The sequence below is a fragment of the Arachis hypogaea genome, chromosome 19, assembly GCF_003086295.3.
Source record: "Arachis hypogaea cultivar Tifrunner chromosome 19, arahy.Tifrunner.gnm2.J5K5, whole genome shotgun sequence".
NCBI lineage: Eukaryota > Viridiplantae > Streptophyta > Magnoliopsida > Fabales > Fabaceae > Arachis > Arachis hypogaea.
Window position 1 is genome coordinate 152,046,175 of NC_092054.1, and position 16,704 is coordinate 152,062,878.

Sequence of the window (16,704 nt, forward strand, 5' to 3'; positions counted from 1 at the left end):
ACTCCCACTATTAGATATTTTACTTGTCCAGATGCTTGGAGAAAGGGTCCCAATAGGTCCAATCTCCATTTTGCAAAAGGCCATGGAGAAGTTATGCTAATGAGTTCCTCGAGGGGAGCGACGTGGAAGTTTGCATGCATTTGACATGGCTGACACTTCTTTACAAATTCGGTGGCATCTTTCTGCAAGGTCGGCCAGTAGAACCCGACTCGTATGACTTTTCTAGCCAAGGACCTTGCTCCGAGATGGTTTCCACAGATGCCATTATGGACCTCTTCTAAGACTTCTGTTGTCCTTGAGGTAGGGACGCACTTTAATAATGGTGTGGATATCCCTCTTTTATAGAGGATATTTTTTTACCAAAGTGTAGTTTTGTGCTTCCCTCCGAATTTTCTTGACTTCTTTTTTCTTTTTGGGTAGGATGTCGAATTTCATGTATTCGACTAGTGGGTTCATCCACCCGAGGTCCAATCCGGATACTTCAAGGATGTCTTTTCTGCCCTCTGTTTTTTTGCAGTGGACTTCGACTTGGTTCGCGTCTGGGAGCTGCCGTCCGACTTGTGTGTAAGAAGGAATAGGGGGTGGTACTTGCAAAGACACTCCGATGTCTAAGTCAGTAAAGGGGTAAACATGTTTGGAGAGTATTGGAACTTAGAAATACTTGAGGGGTGTCAGTGTATTTATAGTGGTGAATCAATAACCACCGTTGGAGTAGTTCCACCTTTTAAGGTGGATAACCATATTTTTATCTTAAAGAAGTTGAGATATGGCTCTTGGAAGTGGATTGAGAGATTTTAAGGGCAGTTACTTATTTAAATAAGTGTTATCTGCCAGCTATCTTTCGACCCCGACTTCTTTGGAGTGGAGTCTATATTCGATCCGACCTCTTATAAGGAAGTCTGTGGATAGTGAAAGCCAATATTTGAATTGGACATTTTTGACTTATTTAGACCTGAGTTCTAATATTGGGTTAGAGTACAAATACTATCCTTATCTCTGTTTTTTTTAAGTGGATTCGCTTCTTCTTTTATCTTCTTTTTCTCTTTTTGTTTTTGATTTTAGTATAAATCAATTATTTTTAATAATTTTGATACAGAAGATTCTTTCTAATAATTAACTCCTCTCATAATCTCTTAGAATATCTTTTCCTATTTTTTCCCTCTATCTTGAATGGAAATAATTGTTTATTTGTTATTATTAAGTTATAATCAATAATACTAAATTTTCAAGCAAGTTACTCTTAGTATCCTTTTATAAGAGCACATTTGTAATTTTGGAATTATGTAATTATATTATATTATATATATCTATACACACACTTTTGTTATAATCCAATTCACTCCAAGAGATAATGGTTGGTGCAGTCAAAGTATCTTGGTCACTTTATACTAAAAATTAAAAATCTTTTCATCGATTATATTATAGGTAAATTAAAGATTAATTATCAAATATAAACATATATTAAAAATATATATGTAAAATAACATATATAATTATACATATATAATTAATTTTTAGTATTTATATGATATTTTTGTTTTCCTATTTATTATCCAACTTTTTATTGGCACTTATTACTTAGCTTTTTGGTGTTTTTAAACTATATTAAAACATTTTTTTAGTATTATAAACGTATTTAATTAATATAGTCATTATTCACAATATCCCAAATACAAATAAAAATTAATAAAATTTTAAGAAATAAATTAATCATGAAATAATTTACCAAAATAATTATATTTTTCTTGAAATTTACTTTAAAATTTACATTAAAAATTAAAAAAGATGTATATTTATGATTTTATTTGAAAAAGAAAATGTAAAAAAGATTGAAAATAATTTAAAAAATTATTTATATAAAAACATTTGATGAAAATTTATATGCAATTATTTTCATTGAATAATTCTCAAATATTAATTTTCTATAATGAGTACGTAAATTTTTACTATTTTTATATAAAAATATAATTAAATAGCATTAAATTATTTATAATATCTATTACATGCATATGGTAGTTATCTTAAAAATACATTAGAATATTTTGGTAGGAGGGGGAAGAATAAAGAAAGGGAGAGAAAGAGAGTGCAAAACGCAAAGTACAACATGGTAATGCCGCTGTCTCTGAGCCTCACGAGTACCTTCGCCCATTTTCATTTCTCTTTCTCTCTCAAAACATCACTCTTTCTGCGACGCGCCAGGGTCAATTTACCATTGTACCCTCGCCGCTCCACTCGCACTCGAATCTCATTTGCATGCGGAGCATCTTCCATGGAGGAATCCCCCTCCTCCCTTGACTCCCTCACCCACCGCCTCTCCACTCACACTCTCCAATCCCACTCCAAGAAGAAGCTCCACCTTCTCGATTGGGACCATTCCTTCGTCAAAGAACTTCCCTCTGATCCCAGAATCGATTCCTTCCCTAGAGAGGTACCTCACCCTCACCTCTCACTTCCTTTTCAATATCGTATTCCATACTGATTCAATGGCACGCCAATTTAGGTTTTCGTTTTTCCTCTTTCTGATTATTATTATTATTATTGTTTTGGTTTCAGGTGCTGCATGCTTGTTATACCAAGGTTTCACCCTCAGCTGAGGTAGATGATCCCCAACTTGTAGCGTGGTCCGAACCCGTTGCTGACCTCCTTGATTTGGACCATAAAGAGTTAGTTGTCTTTACTTTTGTCTTCAATTTGTGTTCCTCTTAAAGCATAGATCTTTGATTCCCATTGTTCGGTTTCATATATTAGAATTTGGAAACTGCATATTTGTTTGGGGCTTATCCACTATTTTTTTTTTTTTACAAAAATACTATATATGCACACCGAAATTAGCCATTATGAATTTGTGTATAAATTTAACTCATTTCAATGTGTATTTTGTATTTTGTATTTCAATATGTATTCTATATGATTGACTAATTTGGTGGCTAATTTTTTATATACATATAGCATGGCTGGTTTTTTTTTTCTATTGTCATGTGCATTGTGCCATTATCAACACTACAACTAATGTTTTGCATGCATTTTGTACTTGTATCGAAGGGTTTAACTCTGGATGCTCTACACCAAATAATGTAGTCAGACGTGTTTTGGTGAAGCTTAGTATTAGTTATTGACCCTTTTTGTGTTTTGAGTTTCAGATTTGAAAGGCCTGATTTTCCCCATATTTTCTCTGGTGCAACACCATTGGTTGGAGCGTAAGTGTTTTATAGATGTCAGCAGATTTTTTTGGATGGATAATAATGATACGGTTAGGCTTGATTGAGTTTATACTGTATACAGGTTGCCTTATGCTCAGTGCTATGGTGGACATCAATTTGGTATGTGGGCTGGGCAGTTGGGGGATGGTAGGGCAATTACGCTGGGGGAAATACTGAACTCAAAGTCTGAAAGGTGGGAGCTACAACTCAAAGGTGCTGGGAAGACTCCTTACAGTCGTTTTGCTGATGGCCTTGCGGTGCTACGTAGTAGTATACGGGAGTTCCTTTGTAGTGAAGCAATGCACCACCTGGGGATTCCAACAACCCGCGCCCTTTGTCTTGTGACCACTGGGAAGCTGGTCACTCGAGACATGTTTTATGAGTATGCTCACTTTAACCTCAACAATGCTAGATTATTTTCATGTTTCTTGGTTTAATGATAATGATAATGACTCTAGTCTCTAGCTGGTAATTGTTCATGTAAAATTCCAGCGTCTGAAGAATGACCCAAGTTCTTAGCATACAAACTTTAGGCTTTCTTTTAATTTTTTTATATGATGAAAAAACTGGACTTGGAGACTGACATCTTCTTTAAGAATATTGTTATATGCACATGTTGAAGGTTGATTTGATGAATATGTTTCAATAACTTAATATCACACATGCAGTGGCAACCCGAAGGAAGAACCTGGTGCAATTGTATGCAGAGTTGCCCAATCTTTTCTCCGTTTCGGGTCATACCAAATACATGCCTCCAGAGGTGAAGAGGATCTAGGTATTGTCCGTGATTTGGCAGACTATGCTATTAGACACCATTTTCCTCATATTGAGAACATGAGTAAGAGTGAAGGCTTATCTTTTAGCACTGGTGATGAAGATCATTCTGTTGTGGATCTTACTTCAAACAAGTATGCAGGTAAGGGAACAAGATCTGACACTACAATATCCAAATTGGTGAATCTGGATTATACTGCTGACCTTAGCATTTTTGTTATCAAAGTCTTTTGTTGAAAATTTGGTGTAGAAATCATGTGGCTTTTATTATCTGCTGTTGTTAGTTGGTATCTTCTGTTGCTCAGATTACTTCAATGTTTATGACAATGAAAGATAAAAGACAAGAATTGGTTCTATTATTATTATTATTATTGTTGTTGTTGGAGATAATACTTGTAAGGTTTTGGTACATTATACCTTATAGGCTGTTGTTCTATGTGTTCACAAGGTCATTTAGCTCCATAAAAACTCTGAACATAGAAACCTCCATTGTATTCTTTCTAACTTCCTTACTAACACAATGATTGTGTTTTTTCAAATATATGGATAATGATTCAGTTATTTGTGGGATTATTTTAAGTAAAACTTTGAGTTCTGATTAGCTCTGTCTGTTTTTTCATATGGTGTCATCCTATGTCAGCTTGGGTGGTGGAGGTTGCCGAACGTACCGCTTCCTTGATTGCGAAATGGCAGGGGGTTGGTTTCACTCACGGTGTGCTGAACACTGATAACATGAGCATTTTGGGTCTTACTATCGATTATGGTCCATTTGGCTTTTTGGATGCTTTTGATCCTAGCTTTACCCCAAATACCACAGATCTTCCAGGTAGAAGATACTGTTTTGCAAACCAGCCTGACATTGGTTTGTGGAATCTTGCACAATTCACAACAACTCTATCAGCTGCTCAACTAATAAATGAGAAAGAGGCGAATTATGCGATGGAAAGGTAGCAGTAATACTTGCATGTATTTTCCCTTGTAGGAGGAATAGATTTGAACTGCTTTTAAATTTGTCTCCTTATGGTTGGTTTGTTTCAGGTATGGAACGAAATTTATGGATGATTATCAAGCTATAATGACCAAGAAGCTTGGCCTTCCTAAATATAATAAGCAGCTGATCAGTAAACTTCTTAGTAATATGGCTGTAGATAAGGTTGATTACACAAACTTCTTTCGGACACTTTCAAATATTAAAGCAGATACCAGCATTCCAGATGATGAGTTGTTGATCCCACTGAAGTCTGTACTATTAGATATCGGCAACGAGCGGAAGGAAGCATGGACCAGTTGGTTGAAGGCTTACATACACGAGGTACGTACTACAGTAACTCTATTCATTTGATGCAATCAACCAACAGGCAATGATGCCATTGTTGTTTAATATGATTGCTTTTCTTGGGGTTATGCAGCTCTCGACCAGTGACATTTCCGATGATCAGAGGAAGGCCTCGATGAATTCCGTTAACCCTAAATTTATTCTCAGAAACTATCTGTGCCAGACTGCAATCGATGCTGCAGAAATAGGTGATTTTAGCGAAGTTCGCCGGTTGCTCAAGTTAGTAGAGCATCCCTTTGATGAGCAGCCAGGAATGGAAAAATATGCCCGGTTGCCGCCAGCATGGGCATATCGACCCGGTGTGTGTATGCTTTCCTGCTCTTCCTGAGTTGCTTGCTCCTCTTCACAGGTAGAATAGCATCTGTTCCAGATACCATATAAATAGGAGAATTGATTAAAAAAGAACAATTGAAACACAGAAGATAGGAATTAAGGAAGAAAAAAAATGAAAAGAAAATAAGAAAATGAGAGTATAGTGTGTTTGTATTGTATACGGTAGTCATTCTGTGTGTTCTTGGACCATAGAAAATGTAATCGTTACATGTATTGAGTTATTTGTAGCTGCTTTGCAGTTTAATGTTCTTTGTTTTATTTATTTAAGTATATTTTGTATATCTTATCTATGCCATTTCGTCAACTTTCCCTACCATTACTGTTTGACATGTGAAATTGCCAAAAAGCACTCAACAGTAATTTTATACTATACTATAACTTTGAAATTTTACTTTGATATATCTATTGCATTGCCTTCACTGTTTATAAAAGTAGGTCAAATGACCAAATTAATAAGAATAAGAAAATGTGGCCCTTCAAAATAATAATAAAGAAGAAAATGTACAGAAACCTACCAAAAAGGAACTAAAAAACCGAACAAATCCCACTTAATCCTGTCAAATCTAACTAAATCTTGAATGAATACTTTTGATCACATTCAAAATCGTAAATAGAGTAGATATCAACATTTTATTATTTTATTAAAAAATAATATATATACATTAAAACTTATTTACTAAATTAATTATCAAAATCGTAAATAGAGTAGATATCAACATTTTATTATTTTATTAAAAAATAATATATATACATTAAAACTTATTTACTAAATTAATTATCATATATTTGTGTATTAAAAATAAGTTATCAAATCAGTTATTAATATAGAATTAATTATAAATATGTACACAAAAAATTAGTTATTAAATTAATTAATTATATAAAATTATTAGAAAAAAATTTAAAATAGTTTCTGACAACGAGGTTCATGACAAAAAAAAAAATCCAACTTGATCCTTGACAAATACCTCGAAAGGACAACGAGACTCCTGTGCAAAAAAAAGTCAATGTTATTTTTTTGGCACAGGGGCTAATCAGTCCAAAAAAAAAAGATTAGGATCCGATTGGATGTTTTTTTTTCTTAGAAACATCGTTGTCCTTTCGAGATAATTGTCAGAGGTTGAGTGGGGTATTCACTCAAATTATTAAAATACAAAATATACATTAAAATTGAATTGATTAACACATGTATTTATATTTTATACACAAAAATATAGTGATTGATTTAGTAATTATTTTTTTGTTGCACATAAATTTTTTTGCATAAAATATAATAATATATATAAAATACAAAATGCACATTGAATATTGTTTCGGGCTCGATCCATCCCTTATCAGAGCAGCAATGACGTGGGAACATCGGGCAGCCTGTGCGCCACTGCGAGGGGCAATGCGGTGTGCGCAGCCCAACACTAGGCCAGACCTAGTGTGGCGCACGACGCGGATGACGGATATGCGTGCGGCAGGGTGTGTCGTGGGCAGGGGGCAACGCGACGTGCTCGTTCCAGCACTTTGAGGGGGCACGCTGCGGAAGACGGTTACTCGTTCGTGTCCACTCCCAAGGGGCAACGCGTCGTGCTCGCCATACGTCTAGGGTCAATGTACGACGGTACCCGACGCGGTGTAGGTTGTGCGTGTTGCTTAATCTTAGACGGAACCAACTTGGGTTAGTCGAGTGGTCAGCTCACTCGTCCGCTTAAGCAAGTGTCGGGGTTCGAATCCGTCTTGTGCATGCAGCAACCCATTGGCCAGCGACAAACCCTTAAATGGAGCTCAGATCTGCGACGAATTAGTCCTTAACCTGTCGGGTTGGGAGATACCGTGGGAAACAAAAAAAAGACCTAATTACCTGGGTTCGGGCCACTATCGCGACCCAAACTGGCCAAGTAACCACAAATTCCTAACTAATATTCAAATTCAAATACTTTCTTATCTTAGCCAACAAGGATAAGATAACGACCGCAAACTATATAAAGAGAGTCAATGGCTTGCTTGGACACATATACATTTTTAACCCTCACATATACTTTTTAGATCCATTTTGATTTGAACATCGGAATATCTTTGCAGGTACTATCCTATCGCTCTACCATCAAAATCGGTGAGTCCCTAATCCTTCTCTCAATCTATACCGACGAGGTCCCGTACAAATATATATAAAATAAAATATATATTTATATACAAACATAACAACAAATTTAATAATTATTTTTTATTTATATAGTATTTTTGATAATCATATACATTATTTCAAATTTTTTTAATTTGTATTTTATTTTTAATATATATTTTATATAAATAACTAAATTTTAGTATATGCCCAACATTTAATATATCTCTACGCCTTGAAGATTTTCTTACGATAATGAGTGAATCAATAGTTATAGTCGTACAAAAATGAAAAATCAGATTGAGGTATTTTGATGTACTTTTTTAATATTTATATTTTAGTTTCTTTTCGTATTTTGGTTTTCATTTAAAAAATAAAAAAATTTACTCCAAAATTTAGACCGTCGATAAATATAGTGACTAACTTTTTGTTGGATTTTTTAAATAAATAAAATAAATATTTTATTTATTAAAATATATAATTTATTACAATTTTAAAAAAATATACATTATAAAAGAAATAAGATTACACGTATTTCGTTTATACCAAATAAGAGATAAAATGCATTTTCGTAAAATTTTTACTAATTATATATTTTGATAAATTATTTAAAAAAAAATCCCTTTTTGTTAAGTTGTAAAAATAATGATGAGCGAGATATCTGTTCCGAAAATAAAAATATATTGCTATAATAATTAAATAAAATTTCCTAATTAAAACAATTAGTATTATACTTTTTAGCAAGATAAATATTTATTTATAAAATGATATGATACGATATGATAATAGTACATTTACTTCTAGAAAAAGTAACCTAATGCAGTAAGGGGCATGAAATTCCCAAATAAATCCCGCAATTGTAGATGAGGTTGCTGTGCGTTTCTTTCACTCGCTCTCTCTCTCTCTCTCTCTCACTCTCTATCTTTTGCGGCTAGGGTTTTTCGTTTTCCCTCTCTCTCTCTCTGGGTCCGCTGATAGATGGAGTTGTTGATGAGATAGGATCTGTGTTTCGGTGGAATAACATACACTAACCCCGTCAGGGAGGAGGAGCAGCCACCGCGTCGGCCACCGATTTCGTCTTCTCCGGGTATTCACAGCAATGGCGACAATGAACCCTTTCGATCTCTTGTCCGACGACACACAGGACCCTTCCCACCGAATCGAAGCCGAGCAGCAGAAGTCCGCTGCTCCTCCCGCCGCCGCCGCCACCAAGAAACCTCAGCTCAACAAGCCAGCTCAACTTCCCACCAAGCCTACCCCTCCTTCTCAAGCTGGTTCTGTTTTCTTTCTCTCTTTTTTCATTGCGAATTCTTATTCATCGTTTTGCTTTCTTTCTGGACTCTCTTTTATTTATGGCGTTCTAAGATTTATGTTTTCTTGTTTCCTTATACGAACATTCACTGCTCTGGCATATAACCATATGTTTTGTTTTGCAATATAGAATTCTGACACGTAGCATGCTCTTCCCTTTTGCTCCATTCCTTTTGTTGTTCTTTTTACACCAAATTGTTTTGAAACTTGCTTCGTACTTCTCTATTCTTACATGTGTTTCTATTCTTTCTAACATGATTTACCATGTATAATGATATGCTTGGTTTAAGGTGAAGGTGACTTTGTAATCCCACATTGGTAACAGTTGAAAACAGAACTTACATGTTACTGTTTTCGGAATATATTTGCTGTAGAATGGGTCGAATTTTTCCAATGGTGCTTGAAGTCCCTTAAGATGATTCGGTTCAAACTAGCTATTCAATATTAAATTAGCTTGTATTAAAAAATAATGTATTTTTCTGTTTAAAACCGATTCTTCAATATTTAGATTAGAAAGATAACCTTTTTTCTCTTCTATTTCGGTTAAGCATGTATTTGTTTTATGTAATCTGAAATTCTGATTCCTTAGGTTTTTTTTTTTTGTTGATGAGGCTCATATCATGGTTGATCTCCTTTTACTTAATGCTAAACATTCGGATTTTTATTGTGATAGTGAGGGACGCAAGAAATGAAACATCCCGCGTCGGACGCGGAGGGGGAGGACGTGGGCGTGGATATGGTCGTGGCCGTGGGGCTGGTGGTTTCAACCGTGACTCTTTCGGTGGTGAGAACTCATTTGCTGACCCTGCTGGTCACGGTGCTCCTGATGGAGACACCTGGAAGCCGTCAGAAAGGCTTGGTTATGGTGGATCCCGAGGTCCTTATCGAGGGGGTCGTGGGCGTGGTGGAGGCTTCAGCAATGGAGAAGGTGGTGAAGATGGGCATCCACGAAGAGAACGACACAGTGGGACTGGCCGCGGGTGAATGTTACACTAAGAACTGAGTACGCATTATTCTGACTTTCCATTCCTCTATTTAAGTGTTTCTTCTTCTATTATACAGAAGTGAATTCAAACGGGAAGGTTCTGGGAGAGGAAATTGGGGAAGTCAAACTGAAGAACATGCTCCGTAAGTATTCCATGTCACAACCATGCACTAAATAGTTCTGATAACAATCCTTGACACATGTTTTCTTCTTTATTCTATTTTCTTGAATGTTCTGCTGCACATTTCTTATCTTTTTCAATTTACTTAGGGCGGCTGAGGAAGTGAATGAAACTGGAAAGAATTTGGGTGATGATAAGCCTTCTGGTGAAGATGATGTTGCAGCAGATGGAAATAAGGAGAACCCTTCTAATGAAGCAGCAGAAAAAGAAGCTGAAGATAAGGTGATTGTTCTGCTCTCTCTCTCTCTCTCTCTCTCTCTCTCTCTCTCTCTCTCTCTCTCTCTCTCTCTCTCTCTCTCGCACCCACACTCACTAGTTTGGGAATGGGAATATGGATTTTGGGAAAGGGGGAGCAAAAGGGAAGGTTTTTAACGTAAAAGTTCAAAATTTAACATTAGAAGTGATCTGCAGAATTCCATAAATTGTGCTTATTAATTATTTTAGCCCATTGTCTGACTGATTGATCTGTTTGATAGGAAATGACTCTGGAAGAATATGAAAAAGTACTAGAAGAGAAAAGGAAGGCCTTGCAAGCACTCAAGACTGAAGAGAGGAAGGTAGATACAAAAGTTTTTGAATCCATGCAGCAACTGTCAAGCAAGAAAGACAATGATGACATCTTTATAAAACTGGTAAAAATATTTGGATGTACATTTCTCTTCTATTTTGTATCTTATTATATTAGATTTGCAGTACATTCTGGATATCATAACATCAATTGGGTCTTCCTTCTGTCCAGGGATCGGATAAGGATAAGCGCAAGGAGGCTCTTGAGAAGGAAGAGAAATCCAAGAAGGTATGGTTTTGTTGCTTTTTCTTATGTTTGCTATTACATTTAAAATCAATTTCGATAACTTTTGGCATCTTCGATTTTTCATTTAGTGAAAATTACCCCTTGTAGCCTTCATACTCATTGCCGTTCTTACTTAGTTCACTATTTTATTTCACTGAAGGGGAATTCCATGTAGAAATTGCCCTTATATTATTGTGATATTATGGGTTCCACTTCCACCTGTTTATTTCACATTTTTCCTCCATGCGTCTGTTCTGACTTGTGCTTTTTGGCTGATTTGGTTTCATGTTGTTAGTCTGTCAGCATTAATGAGTTTTTGAAGCCAGCAGAAGGTGAGAATAACTATAACCAAGGTCGTCGCCAGGGCCATGGCCGCCGCCGTGGCCCTGGCCCTGGACGGTTCCAGGGTGCAACAGGTGGTTATGGTGGTGGCTATGCTGCTAGCTATGAAAATGAAAGAGCTCCAGCCATTGGAGATCCTTGCCAGTTTCCTACTTTAAGTGCCAAGTAAAACTCAACTAGCGTCTGACATCTTTATATGTACCTCTTTTCCCCTCAATTTTGGTTTTCTGCTTTGAAGCAGGAAAAAGAACTATAGTAATTGGATTTCCTGTAACGGCAGGCGTATTAATTTTTAAGCTTTAAAAATGTAAATTTAGGTTGTCCCTTTAAATTGATTCCTTGTTCCCTCTATAGTCTATAGCTTAACTCCAAATACTTTTTCTTCTAGATGCATTTTCAGGGGAATACCACGGGGTATACTGAGATATTTGGTTCACACTTGTTTATCGTAACTTAAAAATTAGAAGCTATGATTCATCGCAGCGTCATCTTCCATTTTGTTATTCTTGCCAAGTCACGTTCACTTTTCGAATCCATCCATAAAATTATATGTTAAGATTTTGTGCAAACCGTGCTGGCAATTTTTTTAATCCAACTTTTAGAAATCTCAACCTTAGTTTTTAAAAATTAGTGTGTATTTTCTAATTACTTCTACCTTCTTCCTTTTTATATATAAAATTCTGTTTAGAATTAAGAAAATTTTTATTGTGAGTCACACACTTAAAATTGCAATTGGAAAAGGTATCAAAACTAAAATTAGCAGCCATTATACTTTGATCATGCTACCGTTTTTAATATATAACTCAGCATGTTGAATGGTAAATATCATATTTGACAAAACAATTGAGAAAAATAATTAAGAGGATCTATTCCCTCGTATAAACAACTTTTAAAAAAAAATTCCAAGAAAACAATTAAGAAGATCCATTCTCTCATGTAAACAACTTTTGAAAAAAATTCCAAGGCGCATGAAAAAATTTGGAGACTTGGAGCATGCATCACAACATTGGCCTCTTAGAAGTTAGAAGATCCCGCAAATAATCTTTACCTAATGATTTGTGCATTTTAAAAAATCATGCACTTGCTTTCTCCAGGATGCTTTTTATATTTTTATCCTTTCCGTAGGCTCTTTGGTTCCAAATGTCTGCCACTTCTTCAAAAGTTAATCCTTTTGTTTTTGGCATGTAAATAATTATAAATACTATTGCAAGAACAGCTACTCCCAAAAGAATTAAGAAACTTTGGCCAAGTGAAAGGAAGCTAGTTGACATTATCACACTGCTAATCCAGTTTACTGTGGGCCTCTATATTATTCAGGGTATATCTCTGAGTTCATAGTCCAAGGAACAGGTCCCATTCCAAGTGTAAAGAATAAAATATACACACCCAAACCTGCAATAACAAGCCATCCAAAAACTTGTCTTTTGTTCTCATTTCCTATAATAATACAAGACACAGAGAGGAGGATTAAGGTTCCAACCACACCCGACAAGCTTCCAATAACAAGCTTTTTTCTTCCAGCAATGTCAATTAGGTAAATGCCCAAAATTGTGCCAGCAGCATTTAAGGCTGCAACAACAAGTGACAAGAACAATGCTGGTTCATTGGACTTGAAGCCCGCCATCTAGATTATTATTGGATTATAGTACATTATAACGCTAATTCCAACAAATTGTTGGAATGCTTGAAGTCCAGCTCCACAGATGAATGCTAATCTGATTTCTTTCAATTTGAACACATCACTAAATTTAACCTTGACCTTATTCTTGCTTTCTTGTTCCAAGTGATCTTCAAGAATTGCTATTTCGTCCTCCAATCAAGGTGATGGGTAAATTTTGGAAAGCACAGTGGTAGCTTCCTCCTTCTTATTCTGCAAGTTTAAAGGAATCAAAGTGTTATATACCCACATATACATGAGTTTAATTTTTATAAATTGGTAGTATAAATTATTTTATATAATCTTCTAATCAAATATTTTTTTGAATAAATATTCAATGTTGTCAATGTAAAAAATAATTATTTTTTCTTGTGTGATGTTTATGTATAAAATTATTTAACACTAACACTATATTGAATTAAAAGAAATAATAACTGTTATATTTTAGACCTTATGGTAGAGCCATCTAGGAGACTCAGGAAGAAACATCATGAGAACAATTGAATAAGAGCCGGTGTAGCTGCAAGTCCAAGCATCCAACGCCAAGTCCCTGGAACCTGCATATGCATACATAAGTCGATGTTTATAAATTATAATTGAAGATATATATATTATTAGTTAATTTGCAAGTTAGTGAAGCTTACTCTTGTCAAGCCATAATTGATGATATAGGAAAGAAATTGGCCACTAGTAATCATAAGACAATTGGCACTAATTAATCCCCCTCTTATTTCAGATGGTGATACTTTCACAATATATATAAGAGCAGTAATGGAGGCAAAACTAACACCCAAGCCAACTAAAAAACGGCCCATTATGATAAGCATAGGATTTGGTGCCAGAGCCATTATCACTGATCCAATGATAAGACTAAGATCTGTTATGATTGTAGCAATTAGGGGTGTTCAAATCCAAACCGATCCAAATTAAACCGCTCATTCAATCCGATCCAAACCGAAAATCGATTAAAACCATACTAATTTGGATTTGATTGGATTCTATTTTTTGCAAACCGCTGGATTGGATCGGATTTCGGATCTACTTTTTATAATCGATCCAATCCAATCTAAACCGCATAATGTGCTATAATATTATTATTTTATTATTATATTTACAATTATACTTATAACATGTTCAATTTGTTATACATTTTTCTATTATTCATGTATTATTATTATTTAATAAATATTTTATGTTAAAAATATTATTTTATTATTTATTTTAACTAACATATAATTTTATTTCTATTGTTATGTTATCGTTAGTTTTTTAAGATATTGTTAAGACTTGTTATGTCATTGTTGATTATTTAAAATTTGATGTTGAGACTTGTTATATGTATTTAATTTTTTTATTTAAAAAACCGCAAATCCAAACCGATCCAAACCGCTTGTAATTGGATCGGATCGGATCGGATTTTCAAAAAAAATTCATCAAATCTAAACCGCATCGCACATAAATTAAACGTTCGGATCGGATGACTTTTTCCCTTAAAACCGAACCAAACCGCACCGCGAACACCCCTAGTAGCAATTCTACGTCCGAAGACATCGTTAATGTAACCACCTATGGCGGTGCCAAAAATTGCTCCAACCAAAGCCATGCTAAGAATTATCTCCGGTAAGACAGAATATACAAAATAATACAATATGATAATCATATATTATAGTAATTCAAAAATTCTGCATAGACACAAAAAGTAAGCCGTTATTTATTTATTTTTTTTAACTCAATAGTAAAATTTTAAATTAACTACTAGTCTTTATAATTTTTTTAAACTTATGATTAGGTTCTTCACATATTTTAAAATTTTTCAAATGGGTCTCGCACTAATTTTAAACTCGTAATCAGATCATTATTAACTGTAAATGTTAAAAAAATATTTTCATACATTTTACTAATAGTGAATATACCTGATCTTATTCTGTTAAGTTAAACATTTTTAGAATAGTAAAAATATGATTACAAATTTAAAATTAGTATAAGAACGTAGTTAAGTTTTTTTAAATAAAAAAAATTAATTACAAATTCAATCAAATTATATGGACTAATAAAATAATCTAACATAAAATTAATTATCAAACATTAAATTTTTTTAGAATAGGATATTAGTTTTTTAAAAGAATACTAAGTAATCTATATAATAGCTTGGTAATTGATTTGAATATACACATAATAAAATTGATAGTAATTAAATCAAAGATATTCTGTTTCTATATATTACCTGAAGTAAATAGCTCTTCTTGACATATTCAAACTCCTCATTTATATACAAGAGAGCACCAAATATTACACCTACAAATTAAATCAATTTAGATATTTAGTATGAAATGTTATTAATTAAATGCATGCATTTATAATATATATATACCAGTATCATAACTAAAGAGAAAACCACCAATGCCAGCAGCAAAAGAAACTCCAATAATGTAAGAGCTTTGAAAAAATGATATTCTACGTTTTGAATACTTCTTCAAATAGTCAGAAGTTCCAGCATTTATGGACATGCCCATATCAGCCACCATTGTTGCATTACTTGCTTAATCATGTAATTGCAAGTGTTCTTTTTGTGCATATTGAAATAATAAATGAAAAAGCAATGAGTACCGATGATCACTTTATAGTTTATATGAGAACTGATAGTTATTAAATTTAGTGCTTATGGAAACTTCTTGTTTGTTGTATTTGTAACAACTTAACAAACATTTTTTTGGCTTTTATGAGAAAACTAGTGTATGTTTTCGTGTCTTGCACGGGATAATATATAAAATTATATAATTTTTTTTATTAAAATTTAAATAAAAATTATCTATAGTAATTATTATTATAAATATTTTATAAATTAAAAATATTAAAAATAATTAATATTTATTTTAATCAATTTGAATTGGTTGAATGGTCATCTCATTTGTCCGTTTAAGCAAGTATTTGGAGTTCGAATCTAGTCTTGTGTGTATAACAGTCCATTAGTTAGCGACAGACCCTTAATAAATAGAGTATCAATATGTGGTAGATTAGTCATCGACTTGTCGAGTTAGGAAATCTATAGAAAAAATTGTATTTGTCTTTAAAATAGATTAATTTTTCAATAATAGCAATACTCATAGACTTTTGTCTTTGTTGAAATTTACTTGGGACAATTTTATTTGTTGGTATCGTATTCATTCTTGAAGTCAAAACAATATGGTCAACCTTGTTACTTGTTAAAACTTCACATTTTATGAAATGATTTCTAAATTTTCAAATTCATAAACTTATGTCATTACAAAAGTTATTAGATCGATTAATATTTCTTGGTAACATAGTGTACCGAAACACCATCGTTGAGTATTAGTTAGTGTGAAGAGAAACCAATAACAACTTTTGTTATTCAATATATAATTTATTCTATTGAAAAATAAATTAATATTTTCTAAACTTATAAATATATTTTTTTCTAATTTCTTACACTATTTTATTTGACAATATTTACCATTAAAAAATAGTAAATGACCATATTATTTTACAATATATATGATGTACAAAATAATTTCTTATCTTAAAATTAATTCTGGTTAGTGAGATAGAATTTAAAATATTTTTTTATTTTCTTACTCAAATTTAAATTTAAATTTAAAATTGATTAACAACTCATTTTTTTAATTTCAATAAAAAATAAATTGATTAGATACAAAATATTTAG

General features: G+C 33.5%; 3 protein-coding genes across 3 annotated transcripts; 2 read left to right on the forward strand and 1 right to left on the reverse strand.

The window, feature by feature from the left end:
* Positions 1–2,004: 2,004 nt before the first annotated feature.
* Positions 2,005–5,922, forward strand: LOC112775466 (uncharacterized). The gene is made up of 8 exons (XM_025819086.3): positions 2,005–2,428; positions 2,554–2,663; positions 3,141–3,197; positions 3,283–3,582; positions 3,869–4,116; positions 4,615–4,921; positions 5,013–5,286; positions 5,384–5,922. The coding sequence occupies exons 1-8, from the start codon at positions 2,105–2,107 to the stop codon at positions 5,636–5,638; spliced, it is 1,875 nt and encodes a 624-aa protein (XP_025674871.1). The 5' UTR covers positions 2,005–2,104; the 3' UTR covers positions 5,639–5,922.
* Positions 5,923–8,529: 2,607 nt separating this feature from the next.
* Positions 8,530–11,801, forward strand: LOC112775099 (RGG repeats nuclear RNA binding protein A). Its single transcript, XM_025818567.3, has 7 exons — positions 8,530–9,027; positions 9,738–10,044; positions 10,127–10,192; positions 10,320–10,452; positions 10,707–10,862; positions 10,970–11,026; positions 11,319–11,801. The coding sequence occupies exons 1-7, from the start codon at positions 8,853–8,855 to the stop codon at positions 11,532–11,534; spliced, it is 1,110 nt and encodes a 369-aa protein (XP_025674352.1). The 5' UTR covers positions 8,530–8,852; the 3' UTR covers positions 11,535–11,801.
* Positions 11,802–12,674: 873 nt separating this feature from the next.
* Positions 12,675–15,547, reverse strand: LOC140182422 (inositol transporter 1-like). Its single transcript, XM_072228619.1, has 5 exons — positions 15,394–15,547; positions 15,247–15,317; positions 14,535–14,637; positions 13,473–13,579; positions 12,675–12,989 (listed from the first exon to the last, which is right to left on the reverse strand). Exons 1-5 carry the CDS (start codon positions 15,545–15,547, stop codon positions 12,675–12,677), a joined length of 750 nt encoding a protein of 249 aa, XP_072084720.1.
* Positions 15,548–16,704: the final 1,157 nt, after the last annotated feature.